Source organism: Miscanthus floridulus, chromosome 8, assembly GCF_019320115.1.
Source record: "Miscanthus floridulus cultivar M001 chromosome 8, ASM1932011v1, whole genome shotgun sequence".
In the NCBI taxonomy this organism is placed as follows: Eukaryota; Viridiplantae; Streptophyta; class Magnoliopsida; order Poales; family Poaceae; genus Miscanthus; species Miscanthus floridulus.
This window is the reverse complement of record NC_089587.1, coordinates 173,851,535-173,875,053: the sequence shown is the minus strand read 5'-3', so window position 1 is coordinate 173,875,053 and position 23,519 is coordinate 173,851,535. Positions and strand designations below refer to the sequence as shown.

The 23,519-nt window shown below is 50.3% G+C and overlaps 1 protein-coding gene across 1 annotated transcript; it reads left to right on the top strand.

Moving 5' to 3' along the window:
* The first annotated feature begins 1,195 nt into the window (after positions 1 to 1,195).
* Positions 1,196 to 1,879, top strand: LOC136470198 (uncharacterized). Its single transcript, XM_066468122.1, has one exon. The coding sequence runs from the start codon at positions 1,196 to 1,198 to the stop codon at positions 1,877 to 1,879; it is 684 nt and encodes a 227-aa protein (XP_066324219.1).
* Positions 1,880 to 23,519: the final 21,640 nt, after the last annotated feature.

Below are 23,519 nucleotides of genomic sequence, written 5' to 3'. Positions count from 1 at the left end.
ACCAGGCACCAAAGGGTGGTAGGCAGCGCGCCACGGTCCTAGTGCATCAGCGTCTTGGCCATAACCACGACGCACGCAGCACTCTCGATCCTCGTAGGCGCACCCACAGCGATCCAAGAGAGGGAGCTCGCTGTGGCTATCATCCTCGTCGTGGCGGATGCTACGACAGCGGCGAGGACTGAAGCCCGAACCCTGGCCTGCTGGGCCCTTAGGCCTTTGGCCGTCACATCCTCAACGCTGCTTTCCCGCCAAGGTACCGACCACCGACCAATATACCAAAGTACTCTAGGGAAACAAACCGTGAATTATGGCTCGAAGACTATGGGCTTGCCTACCAAGCCAATGGTCCGGATAATGATGACTTCATTATCTGCAACCTTCCACTGTTCTTATCCGATTCGACATGAGCATGGTTGGAACACCTGCCGTCCAACGCAATTCAGAGTTGGGCGGATCTGAAGGAGATCTTTGCGGAGAAATTCTAGGGCACATACAAGCACCCTGGGAACCCATGGGACCTCAAGAACTACCAGTAGAAGACCAGTGAGACCCTCTATGGGTACATCTAGTGCTTCTCCCGGTAGTGCAATGAGCTCCCTAACGTCATCGACGTCGACATTATAGGAGCCTTTCTATCCGGGACTACCTGTGAGTCTTTGGTTCATAAGCTAGGACGCAAGAGCCCACTAACCACCAAGGAACTCCTAGACATCACCACCAGCCATGCCTCAGGAGAAGAAGCAGTCGGAGCAATCTTCGATCGCCTCAATGGCAAGGCAAGGCGGGATGAGGGCGCCGGTGAAGGTGCCTCCAATCGTTCTGCCAAAAGGAAGAACAAGAAGCAATAGTGTGAGGACTCGTTTGTGGTTGTTGTTGATCGCAAGGGTGGTCGGAAGCCCGTGGAGGGCACTTCGAACCATTTCGAAAAACTACTTGAGGGGCCATGCCCAAACCATGCTTTCCTGGTGAATCATCTGTACAAGGACTGCAGCCTCATGCGGTCATTCTTGTCTGAAGGTTCCAACAAGGGGAGCATGAAAAGGACACTGCCCCCACCACGGACGACGCTAACGAGAAGGACGACGACTTTTCGACAACGGACGGTTGCCTCATGATCTTCGGAGGATCGGTGGCCTACGACTCCAAATACCATAAGAAGGTCGCGCGTCGCGAGGTCTATACGACCAAACTGGCCATGCCTACCTTCCTCTGGTGGTCAGAGGCCACCATAACCTTCGATCAGATCGACCACCCAAAGAGCATCCCGCATCCGGGGAGATGTCCACTCGTGGTCGACCGGATCATCGATCCAAAGCGGCTCACCAAAGTACTGATGGATGGAGGTAGTGGCCTCAACATTATATACGCCAAGACGCTCGATGAAATAGGCATCGACCAGACATGCCTCCGCCCAACCCGAGCACCTTTCCATAGCATCATGCTCGAAACACAGGCCATGCCACTTGGGCAGATCGATCTGCCCATTACCTTTAGGGATCAATTCAATTATAGGATGGAAACCCTCACCTTTGAGGTGGTTGGGTTCCCCAGAACCTTCCACGCCATCCTGGGACGTCCATGCTACGTGAAGTTCATGGCCATCCCCAACTATACATACCTCGAGCTAACAATATCGGGCCTCGACGGGGTTATCACCGTCGACACCTCCTTCCAGTGCGCCTATGAGTGCGAGGTCGAGTGTTGCGGTCATGCTGCAGCAATCATCGCCTCCGGAGAGCACGCAACCATCAAGAGGGAGGTCACCAAAGAAGCACCCGACACCAAGAAGTCGACTGGGACTTTCAAAGAGGTCCTCATAGATCCCAACAACATCGAGGGTAAAACGGTGTGCGTTGGTACCACACTTTTCTCCAAATAGGAAGGCGCGCTCGTCAGCTTCCTCCGCGCTAACAGCGACATCTTCACGTGGAAACTCTCAGACATGCTAGGCATTCCGAGGGAAGTCGCCGAGCATACCTTGAAAATCCATCCAGGCTCCAAGCCGGTCAAGCAACGCCTGTGTCGCTTTGATGAGGAGAAACGCAGGGCCATCGGCGAGGAGATAGCAAAACTTTTGGCGGCCGGATTCATCAAGGAAGTATACCACCCAGAGTGGTTAGCCAATCCTGTTCTTATACAAAAGAAGAGTGGGAAATGGAGAATGTGCGTCGACTATACGGGTCTCAACAAAGCATGCCCAAAGGATCCATTTCCTTTGCCGCGCATAAACTAAATAGTCAACTCTACCTCAGGGTGCGAAACCCTTTGTTTCCTTGATGCGTACTTCATGTACCATCAAATTGAGATGAAAGAGTTCGACTAGCTCACAATATCTCTCATCACCCCCTTTGGATCGTTCTGCTGTCTCAATGCCGTTCGGTCTGAAGAACGTTGGGGCTACATACTGGTGCTGTATGCTCAAATGCTTCGCGGACGTCATCGGGTGGACCATTGAGGCCTACATTGATGACATCATGGTCAAGTCCAAACGGTCTGACCATCTTGTAACCAATCTGGAGCAAACCTTTGCAAAACTCCGAGCCAACGGCATCAAACTCAATCCCGAGAAGTGTGTTTTCAGGGTCCCGAGAGGTATGCTGCTCGGCTTCATCATCTCCGAGCGTGGCATCAAAGCCAACCCGGAGAAAATCTTAGCCATCACAAGGATGGGCCTGATTCAGAACACAAAGGGGGTTAGCGAGTCACAGGGTGCCTTGCCGCACTCAGTCGATTCATCTCGCACCTCGGCGAACCAGGTCTTCCCGTTTATCAACTCTTGAAGAAAGCCGACCGCTTCGAATGGACATCCGAGGCCCAGGAGGCACTTGACATGGTCAAACTACTTTTGACAAAGGCCTTGATCTTGGTTCCTCCAACTGATGGAGAATCCCTTCTGCTATACATAGCGGCCACCACGCAAGTGGTTAGCATCGCCCTGGTAGTGGAGCGGGAAGAAGAAGGGAACATGTGGTAGAACAGCCTAATCTAATGCCTCCCAGGAGTGCTCGTCTTCCATTAGACACTAAGCACTCAAGGGGGAACACCAAATTACTCGGTTCCGTCGGGCACACCCCAGGGGAGAACCCAAAAATCCACATTTTTCCATCAGGATCACAAATGAGAGAATAAAGCTTACATCATTCTTAACCATTTCTTACATCACTTTTAATACAACGTCAGAGTATAATAGTTATTGTATAACAGCGGAATGTAATCATGTTATCAGAGTTATGAATAATTTAATTTAACAGCGAAATATAAACATGTGATCAGAATTACAGCGGACATGAACACTTATTCATGTCATGATGAAGCATTGATAAATAAATTAGGACAACAGGTTATAAACTTTCATTTATAAAAACATTTGGTGAGAGTTATAAATAAAAATTATGATCGCAACATAAAGGAAATCCTCTCTGAACCCACCAGGAGGAATCCATACACAAGAGTCAGCTCTAGCATCCACCTATCACCTGCAACAGGGGGAATAAAACCCTGAGTACTCAATTATACTCAGCAAGACTTACCCAACAGGAGGAAGAAAAGACTCCAAGGATATACAAGGCTATCTGGCTTGCGGGTGTGTTGCATCTGCAGGAAGCATTACTAAGCGTGCGTCCTTATATTCGATTTTTATTAACAATCGCATTGGTTCATTAACTAACCATTCTATGTAAGCACCTGTACTACTTTCAAGCAGGTGATAAGCAATTAGAGTTCCTTTTTCCATTCCATCTTTCATTTTTTAGTTCTTACTACGGTGCTATGCACAAAACAAGCCATACCGGATTGCCCGACGATTCACGAATCAATGCCCCCAGCTGGGTACCCCGAAAACACACACCCTGCTTGTACCCAAGGCACAAGTGGGATCAACCCATCACCCTGCTATCCTGGGTGTCTAGGTCCCCCATCCAAACTGGGACTCCAAGCCTCCGCCCCTGAGTCCTGGACTTAGTGCGGTGCAAGGACCTCCTAACCCAAAAATCACCCAGACAGTCGGTTCGAAAAGAACCGGATCCATGACAAGAGAGCAACAAGTCTTCCAAGCGCCCATACCCAAGTATGTGCTCAGGATAATAAGTCTATGACTTGCCTAGAGCCTTATGCGATGGCCGGTCCTTAACCGACACAAACAGGGAAAGCAGTGTAACCAAGCCATGCCTCGCGTCCACGGCGACACAACCTCTTACACTCACCAATACCCAAACCATATCCCTGCCCGATCATCATTTTTCCTTTTCCACCATTTATATATTCCAAGTGATAATAATACAGTAATGTATTTCCTATCTCTCGCGAGTGACATGCAATCACTTGACTTCTACCGAAGTCTTGTAGCATAGCAATCTACATGATCCAGTCATACTAGTAAGACTCATAGGATAAAGATATATTTCAAGTGGGTTTCATTCAACTCCTTAAAACTTAATTCACAAATATAATTTAAACTGTAGAAAAGTTGGGGTTATGCATCGGGGCTTGCTTGGATAAGATATATATTAAAAAGTTAGTATTTGCATCTTCAGATCATCCATCGTCAACTGAATAGAAAGCCCATTGCATCATCTCCTAGAGAGAATACCATTACACCATCTTCGGATTCCCAATCATCCTTCAATTGATCCGTTGATCCATCATCGTACCTATATGATATGCATTGATGCACATGCATACATGTAAATAACCAATGACAGTCGAAACGCTTAGAAATCCAATCACGCCTCACAAGCTAACGAGATAGCTCTAACGCTGGTCTATGTATCCATGTTGTTGAATAAGATGTTACTTCCCAACAAATGTTTTAGTTATAAAATTCTAAGGTGTTTCTTTATTTCATTCTATCGATTTAATCCTTATTCAAAATAGGGCATCACTACCTACCTAGCAAACTGATTATTCTGGAGCCACAAAAATTACAATGAGTACCTAATATTGCTAGGAGCCTACTGTAAAAATTTCAGATTCAACACTATCACCAATTTATCACAATAATTCCTACAAGTTTATATTTTTACAATATTAAGTACATTAAATTAATGATACAACTTCTAAGAATATTATCAAACTATGTGAACGAAATATACTAACATGTAGATCATGTTTTTAGAAACCTAATAAAATTAGTTTGATAATTTTTGGATAAATACAAAGATTTATATTGATTTTACCAATTTGCCTTATAAGCAAAATTAGAAATTGCTTTAGAAAAATAAAGGGGCCCGCGGTCACGTGGCCCAGGCACGGTGGCCGTCCTAGCAGCGCGGTTCGGCCCACGGCGCGCGCTGGCGTGAACGGCCCAGCGGTGCGGCACACGGCCGGCCCAAGCACAGGCCATAGGCTGGCCCAGCGATGCAGGCAGTGACCCAACACGGGGGCGATCAGCCTAGGCGTGGGCAGGGCACACGCGTGGCCACAGAGGAGGGCGGCGGCCCACGTAGACGGCGCGCATGGCCCAGCAAGCCAGCCCGGCGCGACGGTAGCCGATCGACTAAGCGCAGCCTGCCCATAGACCTGGCGAATATGCAAAAACATCCCTGCATTTACCTCTATTCAACTCGAGATCCACAGGCACTATTTAAATGAGTCACGTATTTTGCAGTAAGGACCCTATACAAAATTTCTGCTTAGATTCATACCCTTCACTTCATCTTCCACATACAGAGGAGCAGAGGACGGTAGAGGAGCTCCAGTCGGCTACCAACGAAGGCGATGCGCAGGGCAGTGAGGCTACCACAATGCACCGGCGGGTGGTTGCGGCCCGGGGTTGGCGAGGGCATCCCTTCAGCACCGGCGGACCAGGTGTTGAAGGCGGAGCCCCATGATGGCGCGCAGCAACCCGACTCAGCATCATCGGCGGCTCCTAGCATGGTACACGGCAGGGGTGCGGCGCTGCGAGGTAGGGCCAACACCGGTGGATGATGGTGGGGTGCTACAACTTGGGTGGCAAGAGTGGTCGTAGGTGTGAGCAGCCGCCGGCCACGCGCATGGACACCGAACGGCACAACCACGGTGGCCACGCGGCGGCGCGGCGTGCCAGGACAAGGGAGGGGACGCTAGGGTGCCGAGCGCAGGGGAGGAAATGGAGGGGGTAGCGTTATGGCACGGATGCGTTGCACGTATGGTGGCAGGGACTCGGGCGGACAATACCACTAGCTGCTGCTCCAGCACGGGGAAGATGCAGGTCCAGCGCGGCCGAAGAGCTCGTGCATGGAAGAGGCAGCGGGGCACGGCGCGAACCGAGACGGAGGAGGCGCCTAAGAGTTAAGGCGCCGTGGAGCAGTGGGCCCAACGCAAGGCCGGGGCACGCGCACGGGGGCTGCAGGTCCAGTGCGGCCGAGGGGCGCAGGCGCGCTCGCTCGCGGGGATGGGCCAGCACCAGCGGGGTGAGGTGGCTTGGCGCGCAGTGGAGCTGCAGAGGAGCATGGGGAAAAAGCAAAAGTTGGGACTGTAGGACCAGCACAGGCCAAGGGGCAGCCATAGTGAGACTCAGTGCGCTTGCGCGTGCGGGCGAGAGCGAGGAGTCGTGCGCGGCTTGCCACCAAATTCATAGACGCGACATGGGGGGCAGGGAAGGACGGCGCAGCATGGCCATCAGCTACGCGCCTACATGCACACGGAACGTGAAAGGACATGGCGAGGGCAGGGGCAATAGCGTGGCCACAGAGGTAAGGGACAGAATGAGCAGCGGCTCAGCACAGGTAGACAAGACAAGTAAAGCAGACAGAAGCAATCAAGCCAGAGAGAGAAGCAAAAGCAAAGGCCAGGGTGCATGGATGCAGATGGATGAGGAGACTTTGCAATGTAGAGAAATGTAGAGCCACGATGAGAACAAGACAGTGATCAATAGTAACGCCAGGCGAGTACGCTGCACGCCATGCCAGGAAAAAATAAATGGAGCTCATCTCTCTCGTCAGTTCGTGCTTATCAAAATAAACCCATGAGTATATATATATATATATCATTCTATTTATTAATGGATTTGATTTTATTTATAAAAGTTGGTTTTCATGCTTAATCTAATAGAACAAACCATTCGCTAGCATCGTCGTTCGGTATTCCTAAATATCTTTACACATTGAGTAATTTAACTTGGGCATTTATTTGAGTCCACAAAACTAAATCACACGGGATTCGCTTATCGCATCAAGTACATTTTAAATAAAAAATTCCAAGAAACTCGCTTCAAAAATTTTACTTAGGCCTAAATCTCGGTGCTAAATGAGCTTGTAACACCAGAGGCGTTACAACTAACCCCCTTAAAAAGAATCTCGTCCTAAGATTCAAAGCAAGAAGCAGAAGAGGGGTAACACGATTACATTATGTAGATCAGAGATTACACGACCTCGAATACTAATCCACACGGGGATTTAGGGATACATGGTTCAGAGCAACCTAATACAATCGAGACTTAATCTAGAAGTCGAGATAGACGAGGACACTGGAGAAACAATAAGATAATGAGTATCCAAATCATGGCGTAGGTCCAATAGATCCAGAAATAGTCTACTAAGAAGTCAAACATCGAGAACCCTAAGATTGACTACCGTAAAGGGAACTTGAACTTCTTCGATGAACCGGATCCTTTCTTCTCCTCAGATTATACCATCACCTTAGACTGACGAACCTAGCTTCACAATGTCGACTGAATTTTGTAGCTCTACTCCGAATGCGAGGGGAATGGGAATGAAGAAGAAGAGCAAGGACCAAGGGTATTTTATAGCGGCGAACGAAGGTGGGGTGCAACACACTAGAAGTGGAGGCAACATGAACAAAATACATAGACAGGTCATGACATGGGGACAAACACGTCCATGGTGCGCTCCCTGCACAAGCGAGCAGATGGGAAATAAAGGAGAGGAGATAAGAGGGTACGCTCGATGAGGGAGGCGTGCGGGTGGTCATGTCCCCAAAAGAAGAAAGAAAGGAGAGGGAAGGGAGGGGGGGGTCCGGTACGCGGGACAAGGCGTGAGGGTCGAGAGCCGACCGGATGCTGGGAAAAAGGAGAAACGCACAGTGCACAAAGACGGCAAGTGCGGCACGATGCCGTGGCCATGCGAGAACGGGGAGCTAAGGGCCCGATACAGACAGCGTTCACAAGGCATGCAGTGAATTAACCCAGCGTGTATAGTGCGGTCAACTAAACATAGGGTTTGGGACATGACGTCCACTTAGGCTTTTACAATTACTCCCGACTATCCATGACTAACTTTCCATACTACTCTTCTTTTTCTTCCCTTCCTTGTCCACCATATGCACTAACCTTCGCATGAACTAAGATCACAACATACACGCTTCCTCCAAAACCATCTCCTTTTGTTTACTTTGAGAGAACACTATGTCATCAACCTATTGTGGATTTCCCATTTGAACACCTGAATATTTTTAAGTAGAATATTTTGTAGCAAAAGCGGTATGGTAGTGTAACTTAGCAAAGGAGGATAGGCGGAGGAGGTGCCTGAGAGTGACGGCGCCATGGAGCAGCAGGCCTAGTGTAAGGCCAGGGCACACACGCGGGAGCTACAGGTCTAGTGCGGCTGAGGGGCGTGGGCGGGCTCGCTCGTGAGGATAGGCCAGCACCGGCGGGGTGAGGCGGCTTGGCGCGCAGTGGGGCTATGGAGGAGCATGGGGAAAAAGCAAAAGCTAGGACTGCAGGACCAGCGCAGGCCGAGGGACAGCCACAGCGGCACTCGGTGCGCTTGCGCGTGCGGGCAAGAGCGAGGAGTCATGCGTGACTCGCCACCAAATTCATAGATGTGATGTGGGGGGCAGGGAAAGACGGTGCAGCATGGCCATCAGCTACGCGCCTACATGCACACGGAACGTGAAAGGACATGGCGAGGGCAGGGGCAATAGCGTGGCCACAGAGGCAAGGGACAGAATGAGTAGCGACTCGGCACAGGCAGACAAGACAAGTAAAGCAGACAGAAGAAATCAAGCCAGAGAGAGAAGCAAAAGCAAAGGACAGAGAGCATGGATGTGAATGGATGAGGAGACTTTGCAATGCAGAGAAATGCAGAGCCACGATGAGAATGAGACAGTGATCAATAGCAATGCCAGGCGAGTACGCTGCACGTCACGCCAGGAAAAAAATAAATGAAGCTGCTCTCTCTCGTCTGTTTGTGCTTATCAAAATAAACCTATGAGTATATATATATCATTCTATTTATTAATGGATTTTATTTTATTTATAAAAGTTGCTTTTCATGCTTAATCTAACAAAACAAACTGTTCGCTAGCATCGTTGTTCGGTATTCCTAAATACCTTTACACATTGAGTAATTTAACTTGGGTGTTTATTTGAGTCCACAAAACTAAGTCACATGGGATTCGCTTATCGCATCAAGTATATTTTAAATAAAAAATTCTGAGAAACTCGTTTCGAAAATTTTACTTAGGCCTAAATCGCGGTGCTAAATGAGCTCGTAACACCAGAGGTGTTACAACACACCCTCAAGGTGCAGTGCCCTATGTACTTCATCAGCGAGGTACTATCCGACTGTAAGACCCGCTACTCCCAAATCTAGAAGCTCCTGTATGCCGTCCTCATCACAAAGAGGAAGCTACGCCACTACTTCAAGTCACACCTAGTGACGGTCATGACGTCATTCCCCCTCGGTGAGGTCATCCAAAGCTAGGACGCCATGGGAAGAATCGCAAAATGGGCACTCGAGTTGATGGATCAAGGCATCACGTATGCCTCTAGAATAGCGATCAAGTCCTAGGTGTTGGCGGACTTCATCGCGGAACGGACCGAGGTCCAAATGCCCCTGGCGGTCGTCGATCAAGAATACTGGACGATGTACTTCGATGGATCACTGATGAAGAAGGGTGCCGATGCGGGGCTGGCCTTCATATCGCCCCTCGGGGTACACATGAGGTATATGGTTCGTCTCCATTTCCCCTCATCCAATAATGTGGCTAGGTATGAAGCACTTATCAATGGCCTACGCGTTGCCATCGAGTTGGGCATCCGATGTCTTGATGTCCAGGGTGAATCCTAGCTGGTCATCGACCAAGTCATGAAGGAGTCAAGCTATCATGATGCCAAGATGGCTGCATACTGCTGAGAAGTCTGATGGCTGAAGGACAAATTTGACGGCCTCAAACTCAATCACATCCCAAGGCGTCTCAATGAGGCGGCTGACGCGCTGGCGAAGGTGGCATCCGGCCAAGAGCCGGTACCAACAAGTGTCTTGGCCAGTGACCAACACAAGCCCTCGGTGCACTACGAAGGGTTGGAACAGGCCAACGACGGTCCGCCCGATCCAGCCTCGGGGGCTAATCAACCCTCGGCTCCATCGGGCCCCGAGGTCATGGAGCTTGAACAAGATCAAATAATAGAGCCCGACCCTCTAATTGACTGGAGAACGCTGTACCTCAACTACCTGCTCCATGACACACTACCGATAGACAAGGTAGAGGCTCGATGGCTCGTACGCCGCGCCAAGTCCTTCGTTTTTGTGGAGGGCAAACTCTACAAATGAAGCCACACTGGGATCCTGCAGCGCTGCATCCTCATTGAGCAGGGAAAGTGCCTGCTGAGCGATATCCACGGTGGGGTCTGCGGTCACCACGCCGCGCCTAGAACCTTGGTTGGAAACACATTCTGACAGGGCTTCTACTGGCCCACTACAGTAGCCGATGCCAAGCAGATCGTGCACACCTACGAAGGATGTCAATACTACACTCGGCAAACTCACCTCCCAGCCTAGGCACTCCAGATGATCCCCATCACATGGCCCTTCATGGTCTGGGGGCTCAATTTGGTTGGACCTCTCAAGAAGGCGCCCAGAGGATACACCCACTTGTGCGTCATCATAGACAAATTTACCAAATGGATAGAAGCTCGGTCGATCTCTGCGATCAAGTCCAAGCAAGCCATGTCGTTCTTCCTTGACATCATCCATCGCTTTGGAGTACCAAACTCCATCATCATAGACAATGGTATGCAGTTCACCGGCAAGAAGTTCCTTCGATTCTGCGATGAATACCACATCCGGGTCGATTGGGCTGTCGTCGCGCACCCCCAAATGAACAGGCAGGTCGAGCGCGCAAACAGCATGGTCCTCTAGGGCCTCAAGCCTAGGATCTTTAACCAGTTGAACAAGTTCGACACACGATGGGTCGCTGAGCTCCCCGCGGTACTCTGTTGCCTAAGGACAACTCCTAGTCGAGCCACCGGCTACACGCTCTTCTTCATAGTCTATGGATCTGAGGCCATCCTCCCAACCGACCTCAACTATGGAGCATCAAGGATTAGGGCATACAATGAACAAGGAGCTAAGGCATCCCACGAGGATGCCATGGACCAGCTAGATGAAGCGCACGATGTCATCCTCCTCCGCTCGGCCAAGTACCAACAGGCATTGCGATGGTACCACAGCCGATAGGTGTGGGGCCGAGCCTTCAACATCGGGGACCTGGTCCTTTGTCTTGTATAGAGCAACATGGACCACCACAAGCTCTCCCCGCCCTGAGAGGGGCCGTACGTCATCGTGGAAGTACTCCAACCAGGCGACGAGGTCTTCACCAATGCCTAGAACATCGAGCAGCTATGTCGTTTTTACCCCTAAATAAATGCATACTTTCTCTTATCAGTTTTGTCATTACAATCCCTGATCTTTTGTGACATCCAACCCCTGCAAATGCAAGGGGTCGGGTCTTACTCGGGGGCTAGTGTGAGTACATTTATCCTACGAACATTCTCTATGCCTACCCTATTTTTTCACGTTAATCCCTAGGAGCTTGATTTACGGGAACAATTCCTGAGTATAACTGGTAGGACTGCGGGAAACCCACGCCCCAATGGCTATAGTCTCTTTGCTCACCAGCATGATCAGAATTGACTCGCCCACACTTTGAGCTTTTATGAACTTAACTATGGGAAGGGTCGGAGGGCACTAAAACTCTTTGGCAAAAAGAGGGAGAAGAGCTAAAAAGTTGTTTGCTATAGTGAAATCTAAGAACTTATATGATTTCGCATGAATTCATTGCTCGACTTATCTACCCAACTAATTTCTTGCGCGGGATATCCGCATGAAATTCTTGTTTCAATAGGTAGCCCAAATCGACTGAACGGCATGACCATTGCCAAGAAATAGATGTGTCAAGCTTCCCCTTACAAAGTGATTTCATCACGAAAAGGGATTGATGTATTCATGAATACAAAAACTATTCACATGGGGGCTCCCCCACAACATGAACGGTTACATTTGCTGAGCACATCTACTCTAAATACTACTACGGCTGCCGCGCCACGCTCTCCATCGGCAACTTCCTACCGTTCCGTAGGATCCCTGAGGGTGCCATCGTCTGCAACATCGAGCACCACATCGGTGATCGTGGTATCTTCACCGGGACGCCTAGGGACTACACCATCGTGATTAGCCACAACCCTGACAATGGCACCTTGAGACGAGGTAGCTCCTGGATGGGGACGCTGCCCCGCCGAAGTACGGCCGCCATGGCTGGCGGATGTGTCCGACACCCTCATCAAACTTGATGAACTGGCCAACCTGAACGACTGCAAGGGCGAAGCCCCCCATTGGCGTAGTCCTGGGCGGCTTCCCCACTGACAAGGTTTGCCCAGAGAAGATTCACCAGAAGAAGTCTCCGTACGGCTCCATCCCGACGAAGGCCTCGTAGACAATGACAAAGCCGGCGACGTGTAGCACCCTCCAGTGCGCCTCTTCCTTCGGAGGAAGCGGCACCTTCTTGGCAAAGGCGGCCCACACCATCTCATCTACATAGGATGACCTCCAGCTCGACATCACGCTCTGGATTCATGAGTGGATCTATGAGTTCTCCTCTCCCTCGCAGTACCCTCTCTCACTTAGGAACCGCCGCGTCGCACGAACACACTCAGCGAGAAGGAAGAAGGAGGAGAGGAAGCAGCTCAAGAATAGGCGAAGGAATGGGACGAGAACCCTCTCCCTTCCCCTATTTAAGGAGGAGACATAGCAGTTGGAGAAAGGCGAAGGGTTGGGGCAAAAACCCTCTCCCTTATCCTATTCAATGCGGATGGGAATTCGATGGGACGCGTCTTGACCGACGGGACGCGCCCTACTCGACAAGATGGTGCCTGGTCAAATAGGATGTGGCTTGGGCACGACCCACCACTACCACACGCCGGGCACGACAAACATGGCATAGCCGCATGCAGGTGGCTCTGCACCTTCCCTAGAAGGACCTAGAAGGGCCCAACGACGGAACCTTCATCAAGGGGAGACCAATGGGCCTCCTGAGTCGATCGGACGGCCTAGGCGAACGCCGAGTGGCGAGGTTGAGAAACGAAACAACTGCCAAAAGATATGCATCCTTATTTACTTACTTCACGTACCAATTTCACTACGAGCCTCTGACCCCAGCAATGGTAGGGGCGCGGACATCGCTCGGGGGCTGTCGAGAGTGTCTACTCATTTAGACATTCTCTTCGCCTGACCCCTCCTTACGCTTAAAAACTAGAGGCATGGTGTGTGGCTGTAAACTTTGAGTAAAATAGGTCAAACCACTAGACCCTATGCCTAAGCGGCTATGCCATTTTTGTTCACCAGCATGATCGAATTCTTTGTCCCCGCACCCCAAGCTTTAGCATCCACCTTCTCGAGAAGGGTTTAGAGGGTTCTACCTATGCAATCTCCTTCGAGGAGAAGCTGTCAGGTCACCCAAGTCGATCAAACGGCTCGCATCGCTGCCGAGAGCCAGAAATGAAAAATTGCGATGCTCGTGCAGGTTACACCGGCCCCATCACAAATGTCAGACCCAAACCCCACACAGACATGCCCGGTAAGAGCTCCCCGTCACTTATGCCACCAAGGTAACATCACTGACCCTCGCTTTCATTTCCATTATATCGTACATTCATCCCATATATCTAAGCGTTGCATATGCAATTGCTGCATATCAACGCTTCACGTCGCATCACAAAGCGGTAGTCACCTCATTCGATATGAGCGGCAACTGACCGAGGTTTGAAGGCTGGCCTATGAAGGGCTTGAGGCCGCCTCTCGTCAAATAGAGCTAGGGGAAAAAACCGAGATGAGCCCTAGAGGGCTTGCCCGACCACGCTCAGAAGCGAATAGGGACATCTCGGTTTTTCTCATTTGATTCTAACCTTGAGCCAAATCCATAGAATCTTTGTTGAGGAGAGGCCAATGGGCCACCCGAGTCTATCGAACAACTCGAGCATCTACCGGGAGACAGGTTAAGAAGTAGTGGAATGCAACATGAGGGCTCTACCGACCCCGTCAGTGGATGATAGACCCAGATTCCACTCGAACGTGCCCGTTAGCGAGCTCATTGAGCGCAACACTCGAGCCATCGAGGCAAGTGTCGTTAGCTCAGCCCCTCTAGTTGCGGAAACCGAGGACGGGGTGATGCATGAAACACGGCCAACCCCTATCGGACCCTAAGGGGCTCGAGGGCTTGAGCCGCCCGATCCTAGATCGAGAGACCGAGGTTCGAAGGCCGGCCCATGAAGGGCCCGAGGCCGCCTCATGTCGAACAAGAGCCAGGGGAGAAAACATAGATGAGCCTCAGCGGCCTTCGCCCAACCTGCATAGAGGAGGATGGGGTCATCTCAACCTTCTTGTTCGATCTAGCCTCTAGCTGAGCTCATAAAATCCCCATTGAGGGGGAATATATTGGAAGGCGGGTTAAGGAGAAATGGAATGTCACCTAAGGGCTTTGCCGACCCTATCATGAGCGACGAGACTAGATTTTATTCGAACATACGCATTAGTGAGCTCATCAAGCGCATCACTCGAGCCATCGAGGCAAGTAACGTTACATCAACCCCTCCGATTGTGAAAACCGTGGACGGGGCGACAGTCATAAAAATGAGCCGACCCTTGACCGAATCCCCGTCATGCGTGGGGGCTCGGGGAAGGTTGGACTTGCAAGGAGATCGAACGCACGGTCGCAGAACGATAGCTAAAATCTTAAGGAAGGGATACGTGCGAATACAAGAGTAGTTTCGCTATCCTCTCTTCGGTCTCCAGTGACATTCGACCCCAGCAATCGCAAGGGGTCGGATCTCACTCGGGGGCTGATAAAGGTATAAATACCCCGTTTTTTTGAAATAGTCGATGCATTAGACCTCTTCCTCACATTAAGGTTAGTGGCAAGGTTTGTGGGAATGAATAACCGAACATGCCTGGTCAGACTACAAAAAACTCATGCCCCGATGGCTACTGTAACTTTGCTCACCAACATAATCAAAATTTCCCTCTTACACGCCTCGGGCCCCAGGGTCCGAACGAACGGAAGGGTCAGATTGCTTGAACACCTTTTTTGAATACAAAAAGGAAAGAAAGCAAGTTCAATCAAATGAAATGAAATTATGAATTTTCCTAACGAAACAAAATTATGAATCTATTTTTAAGATACAAAGGGTCGACACTTGTCCATAGATTACTGATAATGTCCACCAGACCCATTCGACTAACTATCCCCTCTAGGGGAGCACTATGTCTTTGATCCTATTTGCTAGGTTCCACGCAATAGGAGTCACGGCCGTCTCGATCTCATCCAACTCGGAGGCTTCATAGCTAGGAGCGAAGCCAAGGCTCATTGTCTCCAAGTCAATGCTCTCCGCATAGTGAGAGCGGGCAACAACAAAGGCTTAGGTGATCCCAGCGTGAAAAGCGTCCTCCTCGAGCTGGTGCACCCGCACCACGATGTCTACGGCAGCAGAGGCCACAAGCGAGCCGGTTCCCTTAGGCCACGCCATCTCTAGGTCATCGAAGACCACCCTGACGACAGCGCATAGGAGATCATGCTCATCGCTCTCCACCTAAAGGATCCCCCGCATCTCAGCAAGCTCCGTGCCTAGCCTGGTGGAGACGCTCTTGGCCTCTAGCCTTTGGGCTACCGTAGTTCCAAGATTGGCCTAGAGGGAGCTGACCCCCTGACGCGCCTAGTCGCACTCTCGGATGACCTAGTCACACTCCTCATGGGCCACACCGTGCTTCGAGCGGAGTCCCTCCATAGTCTAGCGTAGCTCGTCTCGCGCCTTGCGTAGCCGAGCTATCGCCTTGGTGTCTAGGCTCGCCCTGTGCTGCAGGGCCATGAACCTCTCCTCAGCTTCTAGCTTGAGGTCCCGCTCCTTCTCCACCTCGGTCATAAGGTCGAGGGCCCGCTGGTAGGCCTCGGCGTCCCTCTAGAGCTGCTCGTCTCGCTCCTTTCGAACTCTGGCACCCTCCTTCTCGTCCTACCATGCCCTCACCGATAGATCCTAGAACATCCCCACGGCATCCTCCGCGTCCCGACGTGCCTCGGCCTCCCACTATCGGAGACGGCCGCCTTCTCGGCCAGAGGAGTCTGCTCGGCCACCTGCTGTTGGGCGGCAGCAAGCTAGGCACTGACATCTCCACGCAGCCAGCCCTCCTCAATGAGGCAGTCCCATTCCACCTACTCGCGGAGGAACCATGATTTCTCCCTGCTACAAGCGATGTGGGACTGAAAAGAAGATCAATGTCAAAAACACAAAAATACATGAAGAAAGAAGAAAGCGAGAGGAGAGATTAAGCAGATACCTGGCCAGTCGAAATGATGATGTCATGCAGGACGCCCCTAGCCTAGTTTAGGACATCCATCATAGCTGAGATCCCTTCATTAAGACTCTCCCGCTCAATGCTCTCAGTAGCATCGTCGAGCGAGAAGAGAATCGATGTTGGGTCTTGAGGATCCATCCACTAGAGCAGCGACTCACCTCACGCGAGCAAGCGACTGCCCCCTGATGTTAGGGCCAAGGGCGACCCCCCGCTGGTCCTCTCCACCACCGCCACGATGTCCGGGGACCCTACGACCGTGTCCCCATCCATCCGACCCGCCTCGGGCGCCGTCACCTGGGCCGCCGGTGGCTTCGATCGTGCCGCTTCCTTGGGCACCACTATGGCTGTGTCCAGCTACGCCTGGCTTGTCACGCTCAGCTCGTGCTTCTTCTCTCGCTTCTTCAAGAGGGTGATGGCGAAGAAGTGCCGCCACAGGTCGAAGTGGGGACTAATCCCTAGGAACCCCTCACACAGGGCAACAAACGCCGCAATGTGTTGGATCCCATTGGGAGTAAGGTGCTACAACTCCACATTGTAGTAATGCAGCAACTCTCAAAGGAACTTATAGGCGGGGATAGCGAATCCCCGCTCGTGGAAATGAGCAAAGGACACAATGTAGCCTTCGAGCGGTGACGACGCGTCCTCATTATCGGGCAGCCACCACTCCTCGGTGGCGGTCCGCGCACAAAGAAGGCTACAGCGAACGAGGCCCTCCAGGCGCTGGAGGGTGACATCAGATCTACACCACGGCTCCATTAAACTATTGGGGAGGAGGGATGCGAACTTGGTGACGGCTGAGATGCGGATGCGGAAGCATTAGGTGATTGGCGGCGGAGGTTGTGGATGCAAAGGCAAGGAGGCAATGTACGAAACCTTGGGGGTGAACCCTTTGGTTTTATAGGGGCGACGGATGCGAGGAAGGCAACCGTTCGCCTAGCTCTCCGCGCCTACCATGATTCGCCACCACGTCACCACGCGGGATATGCGCCCGTAATCCCTATCCTTTCCCACCAAAGTCACGCCGGACGTTTCACCTTCCCGGGCAGACCAGGACTCTTTTCCCGTAGAAGGGATACGGGTCAAAAAATGTTTCTCTGGCCCACCTAGGCCTAGGGGTTCGAGGGCTGGCCCAATGGTTTCGATGGCCGTCCCAATGAAGGATGGGCCCGCGAGCGGCCAAAACTCAGGCGCACGAGCCTCAAGGGAGTCTCGATCCACGATTGAGTCTCAACCGGGCTGACCCTGGACGAATCCCCACGAATGGGATACCAGGGTTCCCTTTAAGCTATCTAGCTAACAAAAACACCAAATCTCACAGCCATACCCACGAAGGGTTCGAATTACCCCCCGGGCGATTCTATCCAAATCACCCGAGGGCTTGGGGGCTACACCCGACGGGTGCGCTCGCGCGCACCCTCTAGCGAATCGAAATACCCCCTGGGAGATTCTATCAGAGTCACCAATGGGCTCGAGGGCTACACCTGACAGGTGCGCTCGCGCGCACCCTCTACCGAATCAAAATGCCCCCCGGGTGATTCTATCTAAATCACCCAGGGGCTCGGGGGGCTACAGCCGTCGGGTGCGCTCGTGCGCACCCTCTGGCGAGTCAAAACACCCCCTGGGCGATTCTATCCGAATCACCCGGGGGCTTGGGGGCTACTGTCGGGGATCGAATACTAGGGTACCCAAAGAGAAGGAGCTAATAATCATCAAACGTCGATGCTTCCGAACAGACAAGAACACAACAACACTTCTTGCCCAAATGACTAAAGGTTGGCTCCGCCTCGCCCGACCCTTGAGGGCTGGACTCCGCCTCGCCCGACGTCTGGAGGAGGACTCTGCCTCACCCGATGTCCAAGGGCTGGCTCCACCTCATCCGACATCTAGGGGTAGACTATGCCTCGCCCGACGACTGAGGACTGGCTCCGCCTCATTCAACATCTGGGGGCAGACTCTGCCTCGCCCAATGACTGAGGACCGGCTCCGCCTCGTCCAACGTCCAGGGGTAGGCTCTACCTCGCCCGACGTCCGGGGACGTGCTCCACCTCTCCCGATGTATGTACGCTGCTCCTTCATAACTATGCGTGCAGATAAGGCGGGGTACTCAAGTCAATCGCAATACTGAGGACCATACCCTGCACACCTACAGGAAGGTACCATCAGGATATGACCAGACGGGCGCTTTAAGTCCTTCTAGGCATGTTAGAGCCCAAACAGTGTTGTGGGTGCCGATAGTTGTCCTATAGTGTTATGGGCGTCGGCATTTGCCCTCGGACACCAATCCTGACGGAAACATACAACAACCGGTATAGTCTAAGAGGAAACTCATGTCATTTACACTAACGAACGTGGGGGCCTCTACGCCATCTGCTCCTCGTAGGGTCACGGCTCGGCACCCTGGTGCGTCGCGCCGTCTGCCGGGGCGGGATGTGACGTGCCCACTTGCTGAACGAAGCCAGAGCACGACCCTATCAGGATCACCGAACGTGCTATCCCTGGCACCGTCTGTCGTGTCAGCAGGGCAGGCTCAAAGGAAAAGAAAGACTCGGCACCTTCGAAGGACCCTTTCTGCCTCTGGTTTTTCTTCTTTCTCCCGTCTGTAATCCCTACTCCCCCTTGATCTATAAAAGGGAGGGCAGGGCACCCCACTGAGAGGACGGATCAATTCTACACACCACGCATCACATACACACACAGCTGAGCAGCAACCAAGCTCTCAACGCCCTTTCAACCTTTCCATAAGAGATTTGGGACATGTCCCTCTCTCGACCGTTTGTACCCCTACTACGAACCTTTCAGTGCTAATAACACGAGCAACAGCAGCAAAGTGGACGTAGGGACATTCTGCCCGAACCAGTATAAACCTTGTGTCTTTTAGCACACCATCCGGGCCCAACGCGCAATAAATACAAATTTACTAATTGGTGTTTACCCGAAACACGGACACTAACCATGAAAAAAGGAAGCAAAGAAAAGGGAGAAATCTGCCAAATAAAAGGAAGATGAGTTAAAACTTAGCTTGACAGTTATACAAAATAAATCTCTACATAAAAGATGTCTCAAAAAAAATCAGAAACAAGATTGGAGAAGAGCAAGTTCCAGATCGAGTAGCCAGACAGAGCCATGCTCTTGCCATCAGCTTCTGCACAACAAAGACATTGGTAGCGGCAACGTAGAACGAACTCAGTGGGTGGCCAAAAATTTGTGTGCTCTGCCACGCTATGGATCCACCCCATCATGGCCATAAATTTGTCGCCTGCGCTGGCCAAACACGCCTCGCCCATGGACCTCGGTCGAAGTCACGACGGAGCACCCCACGAAAAGAGATCGAAACCGGCAAGTGGGCAAGATCAACGCGTCTTGCCACCCCTTGACCATAAGGAGGGAGGTGCCGCCGCCACGCCATGCCTCTTGCAGCGGGCCTTTTCGCTTGAGGCTAGGCCTTGGCAGAAAGCGTAACACGGGTTATGAGCTTAATTACAGTGGTTGTGGCGGACAAGTCCTGCTTGCTTTGGAGCACGCTTGGAGGCTGGCCCATCTTCACTAGCCACAAGTCACGCCATGCCTACCTTTACGAATACAGGATAGTATAAAATTAAAGTTGTAATATACTTACACTTAAACATTTATGTGCTTTGCGATGAGAAAAAATGTACTAAGATTGTGTTTTAATTCAATACATACAAACTTAATAGGATATTATTATATTATTATCGGCATTGACTTATCTTTTACTTACGAATCCTGCGCCATGAAATCTGGCATCTCATTTGACCACGTATCAGGCATCTCAACCAGCCACGTCGCCTCGTTCCTCCCACACCGTCGATTTTGATCGTGCCTCCCGAAAGCAGACACACCATAGACCATTCTAGAGCGCGGCAGCGCCTCTTCATCGTCTGTGTATCGGCCCGTCGTCGTCTCCCCGTCTTGCAAGCGCGGACCCAAAAAGGTCGTGGTCACTGGTGAGCCTTGCACCCAGCCCCACGCCCCCAAGCCCCCAAACACCCGACGCGGGCTCCCGAACTAGCCGGCCCCGGTGGGGAAGCGCCCTCACCGTAGGGCGCGAGACCGAGCGGCGCTTGCAGGCTCCTCCGACCTGCAGCTTGTGGCTAGGACTGTCGAACCGGGAGCCTGGGTACGGCCCCATGGGGCGCAGGGATCGCGCGTCGTGCACGTTGTAATTTGCTGTCGCGCGAGGGTACGATTTATTGGTGGCCGGCGGGGCCGCGGCGAGGCTGCGAGCGGCGTCCGCTGTCCGCCGTCCAAGCTGCGGCCGCCGGGAAAGAGCGTGGCACCCGGCAAGGGCCATTGACTCTCGGTGAAATGGTGGCAATCACGAAGGAACAGCAGGTCCGTAGCAATAAAACAAAGAGAATTCCATAAGTAAGTTCAACCCATTATTTTTTTCCAGCTAGATGAAAGTGACAAACTGTTGCTAATGTTGAGACCGAAAATTTTCAATTTTTTAGCCAATATATACATTGTGCTGTGCACATTGGAATTCTGCTATGTTTAAGAGGCAGATTCAGTTTCAGTTTCAGTTTGTGGGCCTATTTAGAGACCTTAAAGGTTTTTAAGAATTAAGACACACTCAGATACATTGACAGGACAGTTTATGTAATCCTAACCAAACCGTGTCTTTTGGATTTCAATTCATTCAATATAAAAAAAACAAATCAGTCAAGAATATCCTTAGGGCCCCAGACCAATTTGGTTTGCAGGCTTTGCTTTCTAAAATAACCTGAGACGGATAGTCACCACGATGAAAAAGCCTCAGGCTTTGTTATTTATGCAGTTGCATCAAATTCATATTATGTTTAGATAACAGATTTGGCCCAATATAAGTGGATGCATCAAACATATAAATTGCTGTGTATCATTTTTGTCTTGTATCGATCGTTCCTCATTGATTTGTGAATGGTCTGACTGTCTTCGACAACCCATGTTGAATCTTTGATAACCCATGTTGTTTTTTGCCCATGGTTTGAGAGTGTGGAAGTTCATGTTGTATCTTTGATAACCCATGTTGTTTTTTGGACCATGGTTTGAGAGTGTGGAAGCTCAAGGTAGCTTTGGGTGGTAGGTATCTTCTCAACATTTGAAAGGAATAAATTCGATTTTGCGTCCCTCTATTGTCTGTTGTCTATGTAGCTCCTCCCCTCACAGGAGCATGTACGATTTGCACAAATTATGTCGGTATACATGGTCTAGCAATTGTGATATTGAAATATACTAACGCACTGACTCATAGGTTGCAAACTACTCCAGTACTCCTTCCGTCTCGCTTGCGAATGCTCGCGAACCCAACCATCCCCTCCACCTCTCCGCCTGCAGTGACGTGTGCGTCGCCCTCCTCCCACTGCCTCCACCGTCCTCCTCTCCTCTGGATGCAAGCCCCCTGGTGAGGTGGTCAGTCCGCAGCAATGAGTATAATTACCCATGCAACTTCTAGAATTTAGCAAAATATGCAAACATGGATTACATTTTGGGAGCTTATCAAATCAGGAAATGGCATGAGAGAAAGGTATTATCTACGTAGCTCTGGAAGCACCTTGATCTGAGTATTTCAAGTGTCCATAGGAGATCGTCAGTGTAATATTGTTTGGCACCCACTGTACGCTCGTGCTCAGTAACTGTGTTCCTCCTGCATGACACAGAAACCAATTAATTTAAATATTGGAACATATCTTAGGCGTTCTACATAACTTGATCAAAATAAACTAATGGCACTAAGTTTATACCCTACAAATTTATCAACTACAGCTCAAAATTAGGTGCTGACACTGTGCATGGTATTTTTACTGGAATAAGTTATTGCTTTAGAAAAAAACATTCATATTTCAGCATATCAAATAACATGGATATCTTGGGATAGTACAGTAGCTCAGTTTTTCGTTTTATTTCTTTTTTTTCTGTTTTGTTTTGTTTCACATGCTAATAAATGGCAAGGATTCTTGTTTATTAGTGCAAAATATGATAAGCTCGGCTCGGCTCATTAATATTAGAGGGGCAGCTCGGCTCGGCTTGGCTCGTTACTGAGCTCGAGCTGGCTCGTTTAACTCGCGAGCTACTAAAAAAATAGGACAAACATGTTTATAATGTTTATGTTATATTAATTCCAGGCAACCATACATACATGATTAATACATATCAGGTTCATCAAAAGTATCAACCATGCAACATAGCTGGTCCATCCATGATCGTGCAGTTCCAGCATACTAACTAGTTGTTTGCCATTACAAACTTAGGAAAATCCACAGATTCAACGTCAGCATCATCATCTTCTCTTTGGAAAACAATCCATAAAATCAACATTTAAGTACCACAAAAATTATAAAATTAAAATTCATATGAAACAATTGAAAATAAGGATTACATACCAATAGAATATGTGTATACTTCTAAGTCAGCATCATCATCTTCTGGATTCATGGTCGTGTGCTGATAGGCCTCAGCTCGTGAGCAGCTCGCGAGCTTGCTCGTTAAAATAGCGAGCTACACTTCCAACTCAACTCGTGAAAAAGTTAAAACGAGCCGAGCCGACCACGAGTCGAACGAGTTGGCGAGCCGCGAGTATTTTGTCCAGCCCTAGTGCAAAATAGGAGGGAAGCATGCAAAATTTGTCATATCACAGTGACCAATGGTGTAGGGAGAAAAACACATGAAAATCTCAACCATGCGCCTGATGATAATAACAACTAGTCCTTGCTTATTTGTAGAAATGTGTGTACTGTCCTCTAAATGCAACACAAAAGAAGAATAATGTTTAGCTATTGAATTGAATAGACCAAAAGCAGAACACGGAAAATAACTTCCTATGAAATCTAAACATACAACTACAATGTTTTCAATACTATTAGCGAATCCTGCACCATGAAATCTGCCATCTCATTTGGCCAGCACTGCTCGTCAAAGGATGGGATCACATGCATGCGTTGGTCTTCGGCTCGTTGCTTT